The sequence below is a fragment of the Lathamus discolor genome, chromosome 3 (genome assembly GCF_037157495.1).
Source record: "Lathamus discolor isolate bLatDis1 chromosome 3, bLatDis1.hap1, whole genome shotgun sequence".
Classification (NCBI taxonomy): Eukaryota; Metazoa; Chordata; class Aves; order Psittaciformes; family Psittacidae; genus Lathamus; species Lathamus discolor.
In genome coordinates, this window is record NC_088886.1 from 77,658,763 (window position 1) to 77,676,123 (window position 17,361).

General features: G+C 43.2%; 1 protein-coding gene across 1 annotated transcript in view; it reads right to left on the minus strand.

Annotated features, from left to right (window-relative positions):
* Positions 1–5,276: 5,276 nt before the first annotated feature.
* TMEFF2 (transmembrane protein with EGF like and two follistatin like domains 2) overlaps positions 5,277–17,361 on the minus strand; it is a 127,801-nt gene continuing 115,716 nt past the window's right edge. The window contains exons 8-11 of the mRNA XM_065669950.1: positions 13,524–13,647; positions 11,862–12,020; positions 6,867–6,953; positions 5,277–6,459 (exon numbers count right to left, since the gene is read on the minus strand). Coding sequence (XP_065526022.1) covers positions 6,363–6,459; positions 6,867–6,953; positions 11,862–12,020; positions 13,524–13,647 — 467 coding nt within the window. The 3' untranslated portion in view covers positions 5,277–6,362. The remainder of the gene's footprint in view (positions 6,460–6,866; positions 6,954–11,861; positions 12,021–13,523; positions 13,648–17,361) is intronic.

Genomic DNA, 17,361 nt, shown 5'->3' on the forward strand with positions numbered 1-17,361 from the left:
AAAAATAATGAAAGAAAAAGAAAAAGTCAGCCCAGCTTTCAGAGAGGCTGCAGAGCTGCCAAGAGGCTGGCGTGGCAGGCTTTATTTTTGTTAGGAATATGGTGATGCTGGGTGCTACACTGGGGAGCAGAGCAGGGCAACACTTTCTTGGGCAGTTAGCCTGGATGCTTTAAAGCAAAGCAGGGCATGCTCCAAGGCAATCAGCTTGCTCTCCTGTATAGTATTTATCACCCCTATCTATATTTACCTATATCTATATCATCTATATCTATCTATATATCATCTATATCTGTCTATGTCTATATGTATCTATCTATATCTATATCATCTATCTGTATCTAATCTATATCTATATGTCTATATCTATCTATAACTATCTAATCTATAGCTATGTCCATATCTATATCTATTATCTATTACCTATATCTATATTCATATCCATATCTATTATCTATATATCTATATCCATATCTATATGTATATCTATATCTATCTCTTTATCTCTATGGATAGATACAGATATATACACTGACATATATACATACTTGTATTTTCTATATGCGTATTATATACATGTATATATGTGTGTATATATGAGTGTGCATACATAATACGTATGTATATACAAATATATACGTGTGTGTATAGACCCCCACAACTTCTTAGCTGTTGGCTTTTCTGTCTGCAGCAGTGTTTACTGGGCTGCCGCAGGCTGCCGGTGGCAGGCCGCTGGCCCATCGCACATGCTGCGCTTCTGTGACAGAAGCAACATATAATTATATCACAAATTAACTTGCAAATGCTGGTAAAGATGTACTCCACAGGAAAAAAAAGAAACTGGTTTCATCTTCCCTCGTGTCTTGTAGCTGGTCCCTCCAGCACAGTCTGCATCTGTCAGAATCCCTGCCCTGGGAGCACTAATCATTTTTATTAACCATTAAACAAGAAGATCCTTTTTATTTGCAAATGTAAAACATGCAGGAAGCACTATCTATAGCTGCTAATTCAGGTCACATTAAATGGCTCTTCCTCACCTCTCGGCTCGTCCCTGTTCTGCTGAAAGCTGCTTGCTGTAAAACCCACTGCTGCCCCTCTTCCCTGGCGGCGCTGATGGTCTGTTGCGTGCATCTGCACTTAAAGGCTGAATTTCATCCTGAATAATGACACTTCATTTCTGAGTGACCTGATGTAAAGCAAGCTGCTTTTAAAGCTTCTCCCATGGCAAGTTTATGAGGTGCTACTGCATTTTCTTAACACTTTTCACCTTCCAATTGTTTTCATTTCACTTTGGGGCAGTGACAGTAGAAGGTGCTGGGACCCCCAGAAAGCGAGCTGGAGGATGGCAGTGGCTGGGGGCACATCTGCATCTGTGAGGCTTGGTCACCGGTGGGTTGCAACCACGCTCCTGTCCCCCTTTGGTGAGGAACAGCTGCATGGGTTAATGGCTGCCACAACCCAGGGAAACTCAAATGGGAGCGGGACTGAAATCAAGGCTTCTACCTGGGGTCAGCCTTTCCTAAGCTGAGCAAAACAAGCCTCACATTTTATTTACAAAGCCACGGCTGATGCCACCTAGTTAGCATTATAGAGCAGATTCCTCACATGATTTTTTATTATGCAGCTTGGCGGCTGCTTTGTGAGACTGCGGAATATTTTACTGCTTTGTGGCTCGCATTCAATACGGCAGAAAAAAAAAAGAAAGGAAAAGTTGAGAAAAATAAAAAAAAATCATGCTTTTTCTTTTTTTTTAAATGCATTTTTGTTTTCAGCATCCCCCCTGCTGTGATGAAACTGTTAATTAAAATGAAATGAAAATAAACTCTAAGCCCACCTCATATGAAAAGCATCTGAAGGCAAAGCATTGGCCTAAAGGCTGGTTGGGGTAGAAGCTGGCTGTGCCTGCCCCTCCTGTTCCTCCTGCCCTTCCTGCCCATGGGTGCTGGCAGAAGCTCTTTTGATGTGTGCACTGTCATGTGTGTGTGGGGCAAGTAATGAGACTTTTGGCTCCTGTGTCAAAGAGAGCACAATGTAATTGGCTCAGTCAGCCAGGTTGTGGTCTGTCCAGACCAGAACTGTAGATCAGGTATTATTGTGATTAATAAAATTGGTCTAAAGACCTCATCATAATGGCCCAGCATATCTCCATCATGTCATCCTGAAGTCCAGTTGAGGTTACTCATCATTCGGGAGAGAAAACCCCACCAGCACTGCCAGACATGGGCATTCCTGCCTCCAGCTTGGCATGCAAACCCATGGGGGCTGACATCTGTAAATAGACAGCCCCCCACGAATAAAAGGAAGGGAAGGCCTGGCCATGCCTACTTTGATGTGTGGTAATGAACTCTGCTTTTAATTCCGAGTTGTAACTTCCACCCTGACGCAAAAGTGGGAGCTGCGGAAAAGCTGCATGCATAATGAGGGGTGAAAGCAAGGATGTGGCACGAGATGTGTCTGATGTTGGAAGAGAGGGAAAATAGCCTTTAATCATTTTGTTTTCAAAGAAGCTTTAGAGAGCTCTTTGAAGATGAGGCTTTTTGAGAGCTGCTTCTGGAAAAATAGGAGGCAGTGATACACGGCACCCACCTTCTGCCTACATCCACCTGCCCCTTCGGTTAACCTGTGCATGGGGCACTCATACAGATGCAGTCATTCCTGCCCTCAGCATGTGGCCCTCCAGGCTGGCACCCAGAAAGCTGAGCTGATCTAGTGCTGCCCAAGGAGGTGAGACCCTGATGGCTACAGCTACAGGGAAAAACTACCCCAGTGTCACTTCACTTGAGGTAATCACAGTGCCTTAGTGTGCAGAGGCAGGTAATCTAAAGGCAGCAGCAGTGAGAATAGGATATCCAGCCTCCTTTTATTAATTATAATATTTTTGTAATGATAATGTTCTGTAAATCGCGCCTTACTCTCACTGGGTGAAGGTGAATGATAATGACCGTCTGATTAGACTTTATTTTAAGGAAAAGCCTCATGATGGAGAGGCGTGGAAGCCGTGCCTGTTCTGTAGGGCAGCATTAGGGGTGGGAGAAGGTGAGAGCTGTGTGTCACCCACCTGCTGCAGTCTGTATGAGCTGTAAAGGCAATTTACTTATGGGCTGGCATCCAGCACAGCACCCTTGTTTGCCTACACCTGAAGGCACCAAGGGGTTGAACATCATCTGAACATCCCAGGCTGGGGAAGGTGGGTGGGATCTGCTCGCCAGCACTCGGTGTATGCCAATAGCACCCCCGCTTTGTTTTGAAGATCGAGGTCAGGATGCTGTTGTGTTAAATGCATCACAAACAAAATAATCACATGGCTTCTTGCTCCATAAATGTTACAGACTGACAGGAAAAGCCTTGGGGAATGGGTCTGCAAGCAGTCCTATTTTTACCTGTTTTTTACCAAGTGGTTTGGCCTCAGCAAAGTAACAGCCAGGCCAGTAAGTGACTGCAGGCTGGAATGGTCCTGAAGCTGAGGATGACATTACTGGTGCTGTCAGTGGTTTTGCACATCTAGATCTTCTCTCGTGTGGTCTGTAAAGTGAGTGTGTGGTGGTATTTGAGGTTATTTACAGATGCCACAGTGGAATGAGAGAAAAAGCCTATTGAACAGCCAAAAGTAAATGAATTACTGCATCCTCCAGGAAAGGAACAAGCCCACTCCCACTGGCATTGCAAGGAGCCTGGTGTCAGATAGTACTGGGAGGTGGAGAAACGGCAACTCATCGGCACCCCTCCATGTGATTCCAGGTGGAGAAGCTGGGCTCTGCCTCTGTGCATGGCACTGTCCCCATAACCACAGCTTCGTGTGGCCAGGTCCTTATGTGCCCAGCCCACCCCTCTGCATTCTGTGAAGTTCAACTGCACAAAGGTGTTCCACATCTTGAGTTCTGGCCAGCAGATAGCTTTAAGAAATGCACTTTGCAGTCCCTTCTGGAAAGGAAAAAACAATCCCAAATCCATGTCTCCAAATCTGCTGCCTTGTTGCTGCCACAAATGTTTTCTCTAGAAATCTCCATTCCTGTACATACAACCCCAAGACACTGTTATTGTCACACTGTGTGCCCCTATCAGCATGTTGAAGGTTAAGTTTGAAAAGCCCAATGAGGCCTCCTGTTCGCTGGGAGCTGCCCTTGGTGCATTAGAACTGAAATCACTTTCCCCTCTCTGCCCTCCGGTCTGCAGCAGGTACTTAAAAACTGGCCTTGTTTTCAGAGGTGTGAAGGCTTTGTGACAGATACTGCAGCTGGGGATGAGGCTAATAACAACTCGCAAACACAGGCTGTTTAGGGATTAAATGTGGCATTGCAAGGTAAAAGCACACCAGATAACTTTGGGAAGTTTAGAGATAGTGTTTCATACTTCTATTTTCACTTCTAAGCAATGTTATGCTATTTTAGGCCAGGCTTTTTTCTAATTAGGTTTACTGCTATCAGTACATGGCAGTGTGTATGTGCTAACATTTGATTTTTGTATCTAATGTAAGTGACTGAGATAAACAGCCCTGATCTGATAGTCCCAGTGGGGGACTGACATTTGGATTCAGCTCAAAATCTGTGGTTTTGATGCTTGCTAGACTCCAACACTTCACTCAGCACAAAGCATGGTGGTGGGGGCTGCAGAGTAGAGCTACATTTGCCACCTCCAATCTAATCCTCAACCTCATGCTGAAGTGTTCCTTGGAGGTGCTCGCTGACATTGCTGCCTCACGTTTAGGTGATGGAGGGATGCTACTTGGTATCAGTGTAATTAACAGAGCTTGCAAAGTCTCCCCAGAAAGGATCTTGTGTCACCAAACCAATACAGTTCAGCAGAGCCTGGGTTCCCCTCCATGTCACGCTGAGCCTACATATGGGATACAAAACCAGCAAGGACTGGGACAAAGAGGAGCATTGTGCAGTGGGTTTGAGCATGGCAATGTCCCTGTGGTCCAGCAGGCCAGCATCACGCCTGCTCACTGCCTCTGTGCTGCACTATCCAACCCTGCACCATCATGCTTCTAATCTGAAAACAAACCCTGATGATTGAGAGCTGGGAGAACAGCCTCCTTCTCCCTCTGCCTTGCCCCAGCCCACGGCACTGGGAAGCAGATGGTCCCTCCAGGGCCAGCATCCCAGTGCTGCAGAGCCATCATGTGCAGTCACCTGCCCGCTGCCTGCAAAAGCACCGCACTCCCACTCCCATCAATCAGCAAAGACCAGGTGCCTGAAAGCATCTCTTGCCAATCGCCTTTTATTACCTTTAAAAAGCCAAGAAACCCAGAACAAGACAAAAACTGAAACCGTGTGAACATCATGCAATGGATTCACTTTAAAGCAGGCTGGGGGTGGGAGAAGACCAAAAGCCATGTTAAGAGTAGCAGTACCGCTTCACCCGTGCCTGATGGCTGGATCGGGTGGACTGTCACCGGTGGGGTTGGTGGTGACTGTTCTGGGTGATCAGACCAGTGCTGAAGCAGGAAATGGAAACATGAGGCATCATCCCAGGTAACCCCAGGTCTGATTCTGACCCAAATGCAGCTTCTTATGTGGTGATGACAGTGAGAAATACTCCTAACTCTTGTCATGGGTACTTTCTGCCTTGGAAAAGTCTCTTTGGAAAGGAGCAGCACAAAGAATACTGTTACAAAGGGGGTTTAGTTCACTTATATTAGTGTGACTAGTACTTCGGTAATCAATTAGTGGAGCGGGTTATCCAGCAGGAGTGAAGTTACCACACTCTGCCCTTCAGTCTCACTCTGTCGTCTTCAAAATTCATAGCACAGACTAGAGTAATGCTACCTTCTCGAGAGAATGTGTTTTGGAGGGTTTCAGCTATCAGGAAATAACTTTGCTTCTTGTCCATCATGTGCATGTGACAAAACACATGCCCTTATTTTCCTGAGATATAGCCAACATTTCACTTCATTACATTTAATGGAGTAGGGTCACCCATAAAGTTATTCATAAGGTGTTTTCTGAGTGGTTTTCGCCTTCTCTTTGAAAAAATAAATTGCATCAGCATGTTCACGAGGTACAAATGGTGCTGGCATTTCAGCTGTTATTATGTTATTAACTTTTTTTAACCTAATAATTTTCAATCAACAGTAAGAAGCAATTTTCACTCACTCCACTGACCAGAGCTTGCGATTCTGCAAGGCATTCTTGTAGGGTTCACCTTGACAGACACCTAATTCTCTCCCAAATCGAAACATTACCCAACACTCTCATCGTGGTTACTGACAATTTCCATTTCCCCTTCGGTTAGGATTTAATTTAGAAGGCAAAGACTTCCTAAGCTATGGGACAGTAAAGATAGATGGTATGGGAGAAGAAGGCTGATGAAATGTAGTTGACTCCGGATCTGAAATATTTTATCCCTCCTCAATGTAGGTTAAATTATTCTTCACCTTTCCCACATCCATAATTGTCGCTGATCTTGGACCAACTCAAAACCCTACTACTGAGTTCAGTAGACTCAAAATTGCCACTAGAACTGGAAAAAGAAAAAAAAAGAAGATTTGTTAGTGTCCATATACAATATCCCAAGACTATACACAGCTATGTATGAGATACAGCAAATTTAAGAAAGGCAATTTTTTTCTCATCACTGAGTATTTATTATATATAACAAATACATGAAAAAGAAAAAACTATATTGTGTGATATAAATAGTTTATTTACATTACAGAAAAACATCAAGACAATGTATACTATTTCAAATATATCCATACATAATCAAATATAGCTGTAGTACATGTTCTCATTGGTGTAGATTACCACAAATGCAAGGCAACATGTGTAGATCTTGTCTTAATCTTTTGTCTATAATACTGTATTTTGTAGTCCAAGCTCTCTGCAGTTAGTTTTGCCATTGTGGAAACATGCGCTCTTTAAATTAACCTTGTCGATGCTCTTGTTGTGTTGTCTGAACTGTAGTGCCCTGTGTTTTGCTTCTGTCTGTGGATTCTGTTGCTCCTGGGACATTTCCTGGAAAAGAGAGTTGTGAGAATACACAGCTCTTAACAATGCATCTGCTTGAGCAGTGGCACAAGCATCCTCTGCCCCTCAACACGTTTCCTCTTCAGTTAAATGAAATGGGCTGGCTAATGGCAATGGCACCACAAAAAAACCCCCAGAACACAACCCCCACAAAACATACTGTAAACAAAAATATGGCAAAGGAAATGTTACGATTCCTGCTCCTTCCTGGTGAGCAATGGTGACTCCGCAGCATTGTGACAGCCCCAGCTGCACCCATCACTTGTCTTTAAATAACAGGTTTACTTTCAGTGAGATGCAGGTGGAAGATTTAGGATGGTCTCATGCTCACCTGCTCAGCATCCCAGGTCTGTGGAGCATTTACAAAGTGGAAGCATGGGCTGCCTTTCTGAGAAGCTAAGAGTCTACAATCCCTATTAGTCTCCATGGAAATGCTCCATGTTCAGCTCATTAGCGAGCAGCTACTTTACTTACGGGTGCCTGCACCGTGCTACACTCCTCACAAGGCTGCTTGGCTTAGTGAGGAAAGCAATTGCACTGGAAAAAACCCAAATCTTATTTTCCTTTTGGGTGGCTGCAAAAGCAAATCTCTTCTGCCCCAGGACCTCACGGTGCTCCTCAGCAAGAACACGTTTCCACCATTCACCTGCAGCAGCATCAGCTATGGGGATGCTATGAAGCGTTTGTCCTTAATGGAAAGATAATACTGTGTTTCTGGTTTCCTCCCATGGAAAGGCACCCCTAGACAGAAAGCTCTTTCTTCAGCTGAAGCTCAGTGTGAGTGTTTATCCTGGGTTTGCCTCATTCTGTCCTCTGCTCGGGAAGCTACACAAGAAAGACTGAAACACCCTCTTGGAGTGGCATGACAGAAAGCCCCATGATAACCCAGTCCATACTAACACGGAAAGTAATTCCCTTTGTATTGAGCTAACTTGGTTTTCTGTTTAGGGGAAAGCTTTCTGCAGCACTTTAGGAAACCCTATGGGTTATGTACTGAGTAGAGCAGTAAGAGCTCAAAGCACTGGCTTTCAGCTCTGTGTCAAATAACTAATGGTGGAACAGAGAGAAATAAGTTTTGACTGACCCCTTAAAACCAAAAAGGCCATTTTTTTCCCTGTTGAATGGGAGTGATGCTATAGTTTTGTGACGCCAACAGGAAGGCTATACAAGAACACAAGGACTTATGAAGCATTTCAAAATGCTGAAACACAATTATGTAAGTGCGTAACAAAATATGGGTCAGATTGTCCTGACCAACAGGACCACCCCCTCATGAGAAACTGCACGGCTGTGTATTACGTTGTGCCTCATTCCTTTCTTGGAAGCAGCAAAGTAGGCTGCTATCTTCACTCCAGGAAAAATCAGCGCTCTTGGAGGTCACAGCAGAGCTTTCATTATGAAACTAATGCCGAGTTTAGCTGGTTTGCGATTTCATGACAAACTCATTATTCAGTGTGTGTTCCTAAAAAGGCGATCAAGCTCTCCGAGTGAGTCAGGGAGCCGCTGTTAGCAAACACAGGGCTGATTCACTGAGCCGCATGTCATGTCATGCACACGCTGACAGCCTCCCAGCCCCGACTGTCCCCAGGCGGCCTCTCCTGCCCAGTCAGCTGGATACTGCACAGCAGGACCCTGTGGCGCTCCATGGGAGACAGCACCGACACCTCAACACGGTGCTCAGAGACAGCGTTGTAAATCCTCCTGAAGCCCCAAGCTACCAGGGTTTCCTCCTGAGTCCCAGAGGATGAGGATTTACAGCACAAAGTGCAGCCCTGCTTTGCCCAGCACTCAGCCATGAGAAGGTGGGTTGGGGAACCAGGCAGAGTGGGCACAGCCAGACTGGTTTTATAAGAAACATGGAGGTACCAAGTGGCTGCGGATGACCAGGATGGTCCGAAATCCCAGGGGATGCAGCTATGCATTGCCGGAGAAGGGTGGATACCTACTGCTCCTGTTGGGAGCAAGGAGATCAGCATCTCACAGGTGCTTTCACTAAACTGACACTGACAGCATCTATACAGTCACTTAGTCAAAGGTCGAGAAAGATCAATTCAAATGTAGAGATTACTCCAATTAAGATCATGAAAAATCATCTTTTAACCAAAAATGCCCATGTTTTAATTGCATAATACACTACACGAGCAATTGATGGAAGGTTAGGAAGGTCCTAGGATCAAGTACCAACATCCTGACTACTGGAATGCAGTGCTATTGCATCTGCAGGTAGGTTGTGTCTGAAGTGCATGTGGGTTTCCTAAGAGGGGTGCTGGCACTTAACCAGCTTTTTAGACTTAATCACCCACTAAAATTGAGTGACAGCTTTTCCTTGATCCTTAACTCTTTAATCAAAAGTTCTTTGTAGTGCTCTGTGTGTGGGATGTATTCATTTAGGAACACAGCAGCTACATCAATGTAAACTAGGTACCGGAGCACAGGCTGCCTGCCCTCCCTTCACTGAAGCCTGCTTGCAAGCTCGAGTTACTCACAATGTGATTCATAGCAGGTAAAACACATTACACATTCATTTTTAATCAAGTTTTTTCTTCACATAAATAAGCTGCTGTGACTAAACATTAGGGAAGCACTAAAAAATGCAAAGCTGTAAAGAAAACTGATGAGAATCATTATGACACTAGGCCATACCTATATTATTTGCCATCCTCCTTCACTTTAATCATTGCTTCTCTTTTACCTTACCTCTAAGATAAAAGTCATTGGGTAGGAACTGTGCCTCACTGCTCCACCACCTTCTCTCTGTATCTCTTGGTTTCTGATCCCCTACTTCTCCACCCCAGCTGCTTATTCCCATCACTGGCACTAGCAATGAGTAGCTGGGTGGCCAACCCCATAAAGGAATTGAGCCACTTGAAAACAATGTTTTGTTTACTGAATCCATCCCCTGACTGGGTTCATTGTGTGGCTACAGAAACACCAACGCTGGCACAAGAACACTGGCAAGACCAGGTACCCAGGAGCAAGGGCAGACTGCCCCTGTCAGCAGCACAGTTCATTTATTCAGATTAGAGTGTCTATGCCACAATAGCCCTAAAAGTGCCCAGGAATTGCTCAGAGCCTTCCAGCAATGGAGGACACCCTGTACATCAGTACCACTGTACAGCTGTGATTTTAAGAGCAACAACAGTAATGATACCTGGAAGATTTACAGTGGTAGTCTTATGTGGCTCAAATGCAGAGTTTGGACACAGTGCACCAAACTCATTTGATAAATTAATTAGGTGAAGCTGCACTGAAATTAGAGGCAAAGAATCTGGCTGCAGCATCCTCTACGTGAGTGAAGTTTCCCTTCTTTCTCTCAGGGACCTGGTAGGGTGGGTATAGCACTTTCAAGAGTTCAGAGTGTGGAGTTCAAACCGGTACAGTCAGGTTCTCCACTGCAGATGGCTTCAAAAACTCAATCACTTATGCATATACTGCCACAACGTGCTCTTATCATGTGGATTTCTCTTAGGCTACTTAAGAGTACACTTTTGTAAACGTATCTCTAATCATTATGCTGGGACAGAGGATGTTCTCCAGTAATTACATCCATTATGGAAAAAAAAAAGTCAAAAGATCATAAATTAACTTGGTCACAAAGTGGGTGGGAAAAGGTACCATCCATGTATGAAAACAGTGTGATGGGTAATTTGCATTACAGTACCAGATCACTGAAAGCACACTGTCTTTGTTCCTCAGTGTAAAATACTCTGTGTTACTGTGTCAAGGTGACAAAACTAGAGGCACTCAACAAAACGATGCAGAGCATTTGTTCCATTATCACTTACTAACCCATCTTCTTTTTCTTATCACAAACTACTGCTCTGTTTGAATTACTTCTGTGAATACCACCATAATCTATTGCTTGTTCAGCATTTACCATTGAGCTGATGGACTCAGCTTGGCCAGAAAAGCAGCTACCTTTCATCAGATGGTTTTGTTTCATGCCTTGAGGCCAGAGAATGTTTTATGATTATTTTACTTTTTGTCTTTTCCAGGCACAAATTCTAGACCAGTCTTCCAGCCAGGTAATGCAACATAGGGACTGAAATACATTTGCGATTTTATTTTATGCACAGGTATGATACCTGGCCTTAATTTTTCTTTTTAATTTTAAAAATAAATTTATTTCTAAATCTAATGATTTCTCATTCTTACTAGCTGAATTAATTTAACCTTGTGATTTCTGAGAGAAGCCTGAAGATGTCTAAAGCTCAGAAATTACTCCAACCCTTCCTAGAGACAGCAAAACACTTCAGTGGGGAAGCAGAGTGGCACATGTAGGCAAGGAAGGATTGCATCTACCCCTCATGTTCTGAGCTACTTTGGGGCTTCCATTACAACCACCCTTTCCTCCTCATTAAAGAGGGAAACAAACAAAATATCATATATGGCTTGGTGGGCCACCATCCAGAGAAGCCGGTAAACATGTGCGTTACCTTTGAACATGTATACATGCCTAATGAAATCATTTAATCAATGGGATAGCAAACAGGCTTAAAAGTTTGTATGCTTTGCCTGATTAGGACTAAGGGAATGGGCCCTTGAGGAAACCAGATGGAGATATGATTAGTTTTATTAAGTGTTGATCCAGCTGCTGTATTTATATTCTCCTATTTATATGAACAATATTTGTCCAAGCATCTGAATGCAAAACAGGAACCGTCATTTGCTGTAGGCACTGTTGCTACCTAAGTTTGATTAAGATGGAAGTAAAAATTCAGTCGTAATTATGAGGCAGCACTGGCTGGCTGGACCAGACGGTATCTTCTGTTTATTGGTGAATTAAACAGCATTTGCTATCAGCCGTGTCACTGCAGAAACCCATATAATCAGCACACAAAGTAGGCAAAACAAAAGTCTTTTCTTCTCCTATTGCAAAATACCAGAGATACTGACCTTGTAATACAGAGGACTACAACACAGATGATAGCAATCTGGATGGTTCCAATCACAGCTGCTATTAAGACATACTGAAATCGTACTGGGCCTGGAACCACATATAAAACGCTGTAGTCCTTTTTTTCACAGTGTTGTCCAGTATAGCCAGCATCACATCTGAAACGAGAGATGTTTTTTACCCAGTTATCTGCTGCTTTCAAAGAATGCAAAACCCCAAAATTACATGTGTAAAAAAAATAATCAGTTGCCTAAGCATGAGCTCATGTGTTTTCTTGCAGGATGGGCTCCCTGGAGAGGGCATCGGTGCCTCCTTGACCTCTCAGAAGGCAGACCTCAGGTCCTAGCATCACTGCAATAGTGCCAGGAGGTGCCCAGGGGGCTGGGATAGGAGGTGCCCAGTGGGCTGGGACTTATCTAGCATCAAGTGGAACTACTTGCACGTTGTGTTGAGAATCCATTTAGTTCCTTGCACAATGTATTTTACATTTCTCCCTTGCTTTGGGGAGGTGGGGGAGGGTGAAAAGCCATCTAGTTGTGGCTTCTTATGCAGATTACCCTGAAGGAGGTGATAAGCAATCATCCAAGCTCCATATGAAATGTGATTAGATGTTCCTGCAAGTGGATACATCATTTACATTTTGTCTGGTTGCTATAAAAAACCTTCTGTTGATGCTGCAACCATCTACCCCAATGCTGCTTGCTGCGCTGCTCACCAGTTCCCATCTTGCAGCCTGACATCTCTCCTTTTGTGATTCTGGGGAAGAAACAGTGGGTTTCCCATTTTAACTCTTGCTAAAATCCCAAGAAAGAAGATGTGAAAATCCAGGTCAATGGCAGCAGCAACCCTAAGAGACCGAGCCAAACTGCTTGGGTCCCTCTCAGAAGTGTTAGTGGCACACTAACCCTGCTGGGTCAAGCCTTGTGCTTCCACCCTTTTCCTCTCCTACTTTCCCACAACAGCCAGCAGCTTGAGAAAAGGACATTTTACAGCTGAATGGAGAACCTAAAACACAGCAGCTGCAAAGAGCAAAACTTGCCTTGGCTCTTTGCAGGAGCTGGGAGAAGCTGGCTTAAGGGATCTACCCTGTGGGATAAGTCTGGTCTATATCTTAGCTCTCCGAGTCCAGTGTCCCAGGAATATGGTCCTTCGTGTATAATAGTCCTTTTCTTTGCCACCAGGCTGCTGGTTGGACTTCAGAGGTAATATCCCCACGTCTGCAGGGAGGCATTCACTGAAGAAACATGTCCTTTCACTACTACTCCCCTGCCCTAACCTCCTCCAAAGACTCCTGCATGGAGCCACCTTCACCCCAGCTCGCTGCCCTATGAGCATCCCTCCTGCCACAGCAGGGACATACCCCTGGGGTCATGCCTTTCCTTCAGAATGAGAAGGCTATCTGGTTGCTGCCTGAGACCTTTGTGAAGTGCTTTTAAAAATATACCTAAATATAACTGAAGGTTACTGAATGTTTTTACAATCAATTAACATTGTGCATAACTCAATACACTTTCACCACACAAAATGGGGACTTTGTTGAATAATTTAAGTCTAATGGGTTTTGTAGCACAAAGGGCCATGGTTACCATTATTTTCCATGGTTTGTCTAGATTAAGTGTTTTTTCATGTGTGTAGCCTTTCCTCCTCAGTAGAAAGGTTACCTGCAAGACGGTTCCAGCATGTTAGTGGAGTGCTCACACTTGCCATGCATGCAGAAGCCATTGTAATGCTCTGGACAAGGGATGTAGATCCCTCTTGCACTTTCTTCCAGTTTATTTGCATTCTCTGTGAACACAGGTGAGGGTAACGTTAACGACAATGCAGAATAAGGTGGAGTGATGGAAAGAACTCAACAGATAAAGGAAAATCAGAAGAACAAGATGTGAAAGATGTTTACGGAAGCAAGAGCAAGGGTTTGCACCTTGAAACATGTTGGCTGATGTAGATGAAAAGCTTTGCAAGGTTTTCTGTCATTCTTTTGCATATTTAATTCCCGTCAAGTTACAGCAAATGAGACACCAGGCAAAATAATTTGACTATTCAAAACCTGATTACAGCATAGCACATAAAAAATGCCTGATCATTCCTGTTATCCTCTATGGACTGTCTTCTCACACCCAAGCAAGGCTAGGAAGAAGACTCTGGACATTTGCATGCAATATACCATTACAGTACACTTAATTATTCAATACAACATAACTCAGAAAGATAACTTTATGACTGAAGCAGGGGAGCAAAAGGCCAGAGCTGGAGTTTATCATCAGAAATGCACACCCATGCGCCAGAGTCCTCTGGCTTCCTGCCTGTCCCACAGCACAGGTACCTTTAAACTGGTTTGGCTTTCTGTGCCTTACTTCTGTAGCTGTTAATAGTCACTGGGATTGCAAATCCTGGAAAATACTTTCCTCCATGTGGCCAGGAAAATGGAGACTTCAGTCAGTTTGAAACAGGTATGCCCTCAGCATTTACATCATGGGCTGAAATCCGAAGTGCTACATGCAATAGACTCACACAAATTTTTCTGACCACTGAGGTGTTAATTGTAGTGGGTAGTTTTTGGCAAATTCTTCCATTTAAACAATACTTATGACATCTCAAATGGTAATATTCCCTTTTCTGGGAAGTAACTAATTAAAAACAGAAGAAAAAGTCTCAGGATAGATGTCTGAGGAAATACATTCTGTACACAAGTTGAAGCATTTGTATCTTCCAAAGGAAGTCCCTGAGTGTTATGAAACAATTACAGTTTTCATTCTGCCTCCAAGCCAGTGGTGCTGGCAGTAGGTATGCTTAGGCACTATCCCACCTTTGGGAAAAGTGTGTGTGGCAGATTCCAGGTACAGATTTTCATAATGAATTTATTTCCTGTTGCTGCTGTCCAAGGAGAGTTTTAAGAGTCTCTAACAGCTTACACTAATAAAGTTGGTTATATTGTCCTTATGTTAAAACAGCAACTGAGAATGACAGCACAACCTCTGCATCCCTGTAGACAGCATTAACTTCTATCATTAGGACTTTCAGGACCTCTGCATTATGGACAATTATTGCATCTTTTAAAATGCACATATGTTGAACACAAACCTGCCTGCCTTTCCTAGTCCCTGCTTACACTGAGATACCTGTGTGAGGCTGCCATAAAGGCTCTGTGTTAGTGACACACAGCACAGAAGTGGGCATCATGGTGCGGGACCATTGCTGGGTTTGGGGCTAACAGCTATCCCTGGGATGGCACAGACAGGACATGCTGACAGGAAGCATGTTATAGGCATGGTATAACCTCCTCTGGGAGCTTGCCTGGGATTTCTGCTACTGGAAAGAGGTAGGAGCAGAAGGTCCATATTGTCTGATGCCAGACATTTTCACTATCTAGGTGAGGCACTGGATAACAGCATGTAAAATATATGACAGAGGGTTGTCATCCCACCAGGACTTCATGTATGTTCCTTTTTTTCCACCTGTAAATCTTTCCAGAACAGAAAAAATAAGTGACGTGTATCAGCTACCAACAGACTTGCCTGGTGCACACCTCTGCTATGGACCACATTCTAACATATTTCTGCCTAGGAAACTGCAGCAAGAAATACAGAATCCATATTAATATGTATTTTATTTTCTATTGTGGAAAATACGCCATTTCCTTGAAGTTTTCCATTATCAAGAGGAAGTTTGCTTCCTTTCTGAAGAATAGGAGACTGCTGTGTGTGTGATCCTTCCTTCTCAGGTACCAAGATACTGCTGTGATGTTTGCGTGCCACCACTGACCAGAGTGAGAATCCCTCCCCTCCCTCTCAGATGAGCCAGCAGTGTTGCTGAAATGATAGCATACCATTTGGTTTCTTTCTTTTAAAGGCATGCTTCAAGGTGGTGAGGGAAATTGTTCCTTTCAGGACAAACAAATCTGCTAGGACTTGAAAGGGGGATCAGGACCTCTCCCAGACTTGCAGATGCTCTCACTCTGTGTAGGCTGTAGGGCTGGTGAAAAGAGGAATTTTTCCTCCCCCTATAATCATTAGGGTAGAAACCATGTTTCTTTAAAAAGGTCTCTAGCATAGTTTAATGTAAATCTAGCATCCTGTAGAACTTGTAAGCACACCTCTAAGTGTAATGTTATGATGGAAAATGCTTTTCTGTATGAAAAATGAGATGGCCCAAGCTTTGCTAGCACTTCACAGGATAAACACTTAATTTGGGAACACTTACTATCTTGCTAGGAAGAGACTACAAAACTTACACACAAACTGTCTGTAATCCCCCATTTTGACTGATGACTCCTCTAAAAGAATTAAGGATTGAACACAAAGGCAGAGAGGGGGACGAAGAGTTGCATTTAGTTTGATCTGCCATTTCAGCCGTTCGAAAGACAGGCCGCAGTAAAAGCATCATTTAGTTCAGAGTAAGTTCCCCTCTTCCAGCACATTTTGAATTCATACAAAATATTTTCCTCCCTCAAAACAGGTTATTTTTCTCATTACATAAAACATCTTTTCAGATCAAAATAGAGCCCCAAACACCAAGATATGCATTAAAAGTCCCTTCATGTTTAAACTGACTGCTCTCATTTTTGAAGGATCTGAGCCCTTTTCAGTAATCCAGCAGTCAATGAGATACTAACTCTCAGGAATGCATTGCAGGGTTTACATCACTATGAAATAAGAATTATAAATAATTTCTAAAAAGAGAGGATATGAATAAGTATAAATTATGAATCAAACAAGAACTGTACAATTAAAAAAAATAAACCTAAATGAAATAAATTTGGATTATTTATAGATTCAGTACTGCACTGATCAGATTATAGCATCACTAAACTAAAGAGCCCCTTTACCACAAACTTACACCTACAGAGAGCAAAGCTTAAATACAAAGTTACCCACTCTTTTCCAAGGACAGTAAAATCAGTATTCATAAAGCAATGACATAGACCAAAGTGTCTGTGGAGTGGCTTTGAAGTTAGCCAGGTTTCCGTAAAGTTAAATTCAGTAGCTCCTCTTCAAGCATTGGAGTTGTTGCCTTGTTATCAGTGACTATATATGAGTTTTATCTGCACCAAAATGACAGATTTGTACCTTTTGGTAATGGCTAGAATTTGAGACAGAAGATTTAAAGCCAAGATGAAATCTGGACTGATTGGCTCAGTCTCTCCTATCTCTGGACAAAAGTAATTGCTGCCACATTTCTCAAAGTGCATCTTTTTAGTGCAAAAAGAAGTACACCCTCACCCTTCAGATCAACTGTATTCACAAACCTTGAAGCATTTTTTCAGATAGAAAATGCCACTTCGAGGAAGCCAACATCTTTTGCATTTCTGCAACGTTTTTTGCATCTTTAGCCTAACATGACATTTCATATTGTTCACATCTTTTGTTAGTGCCAGAACATGACATGATAGCCTATCATATAAGATACACTAGTCAAAACAGATTATTTTTAAATGCATTGAAGCCAGATGCTACTTCATGTAGACTGAAACAGCTTATTATCTTGCTTCCTAGAAGAGAC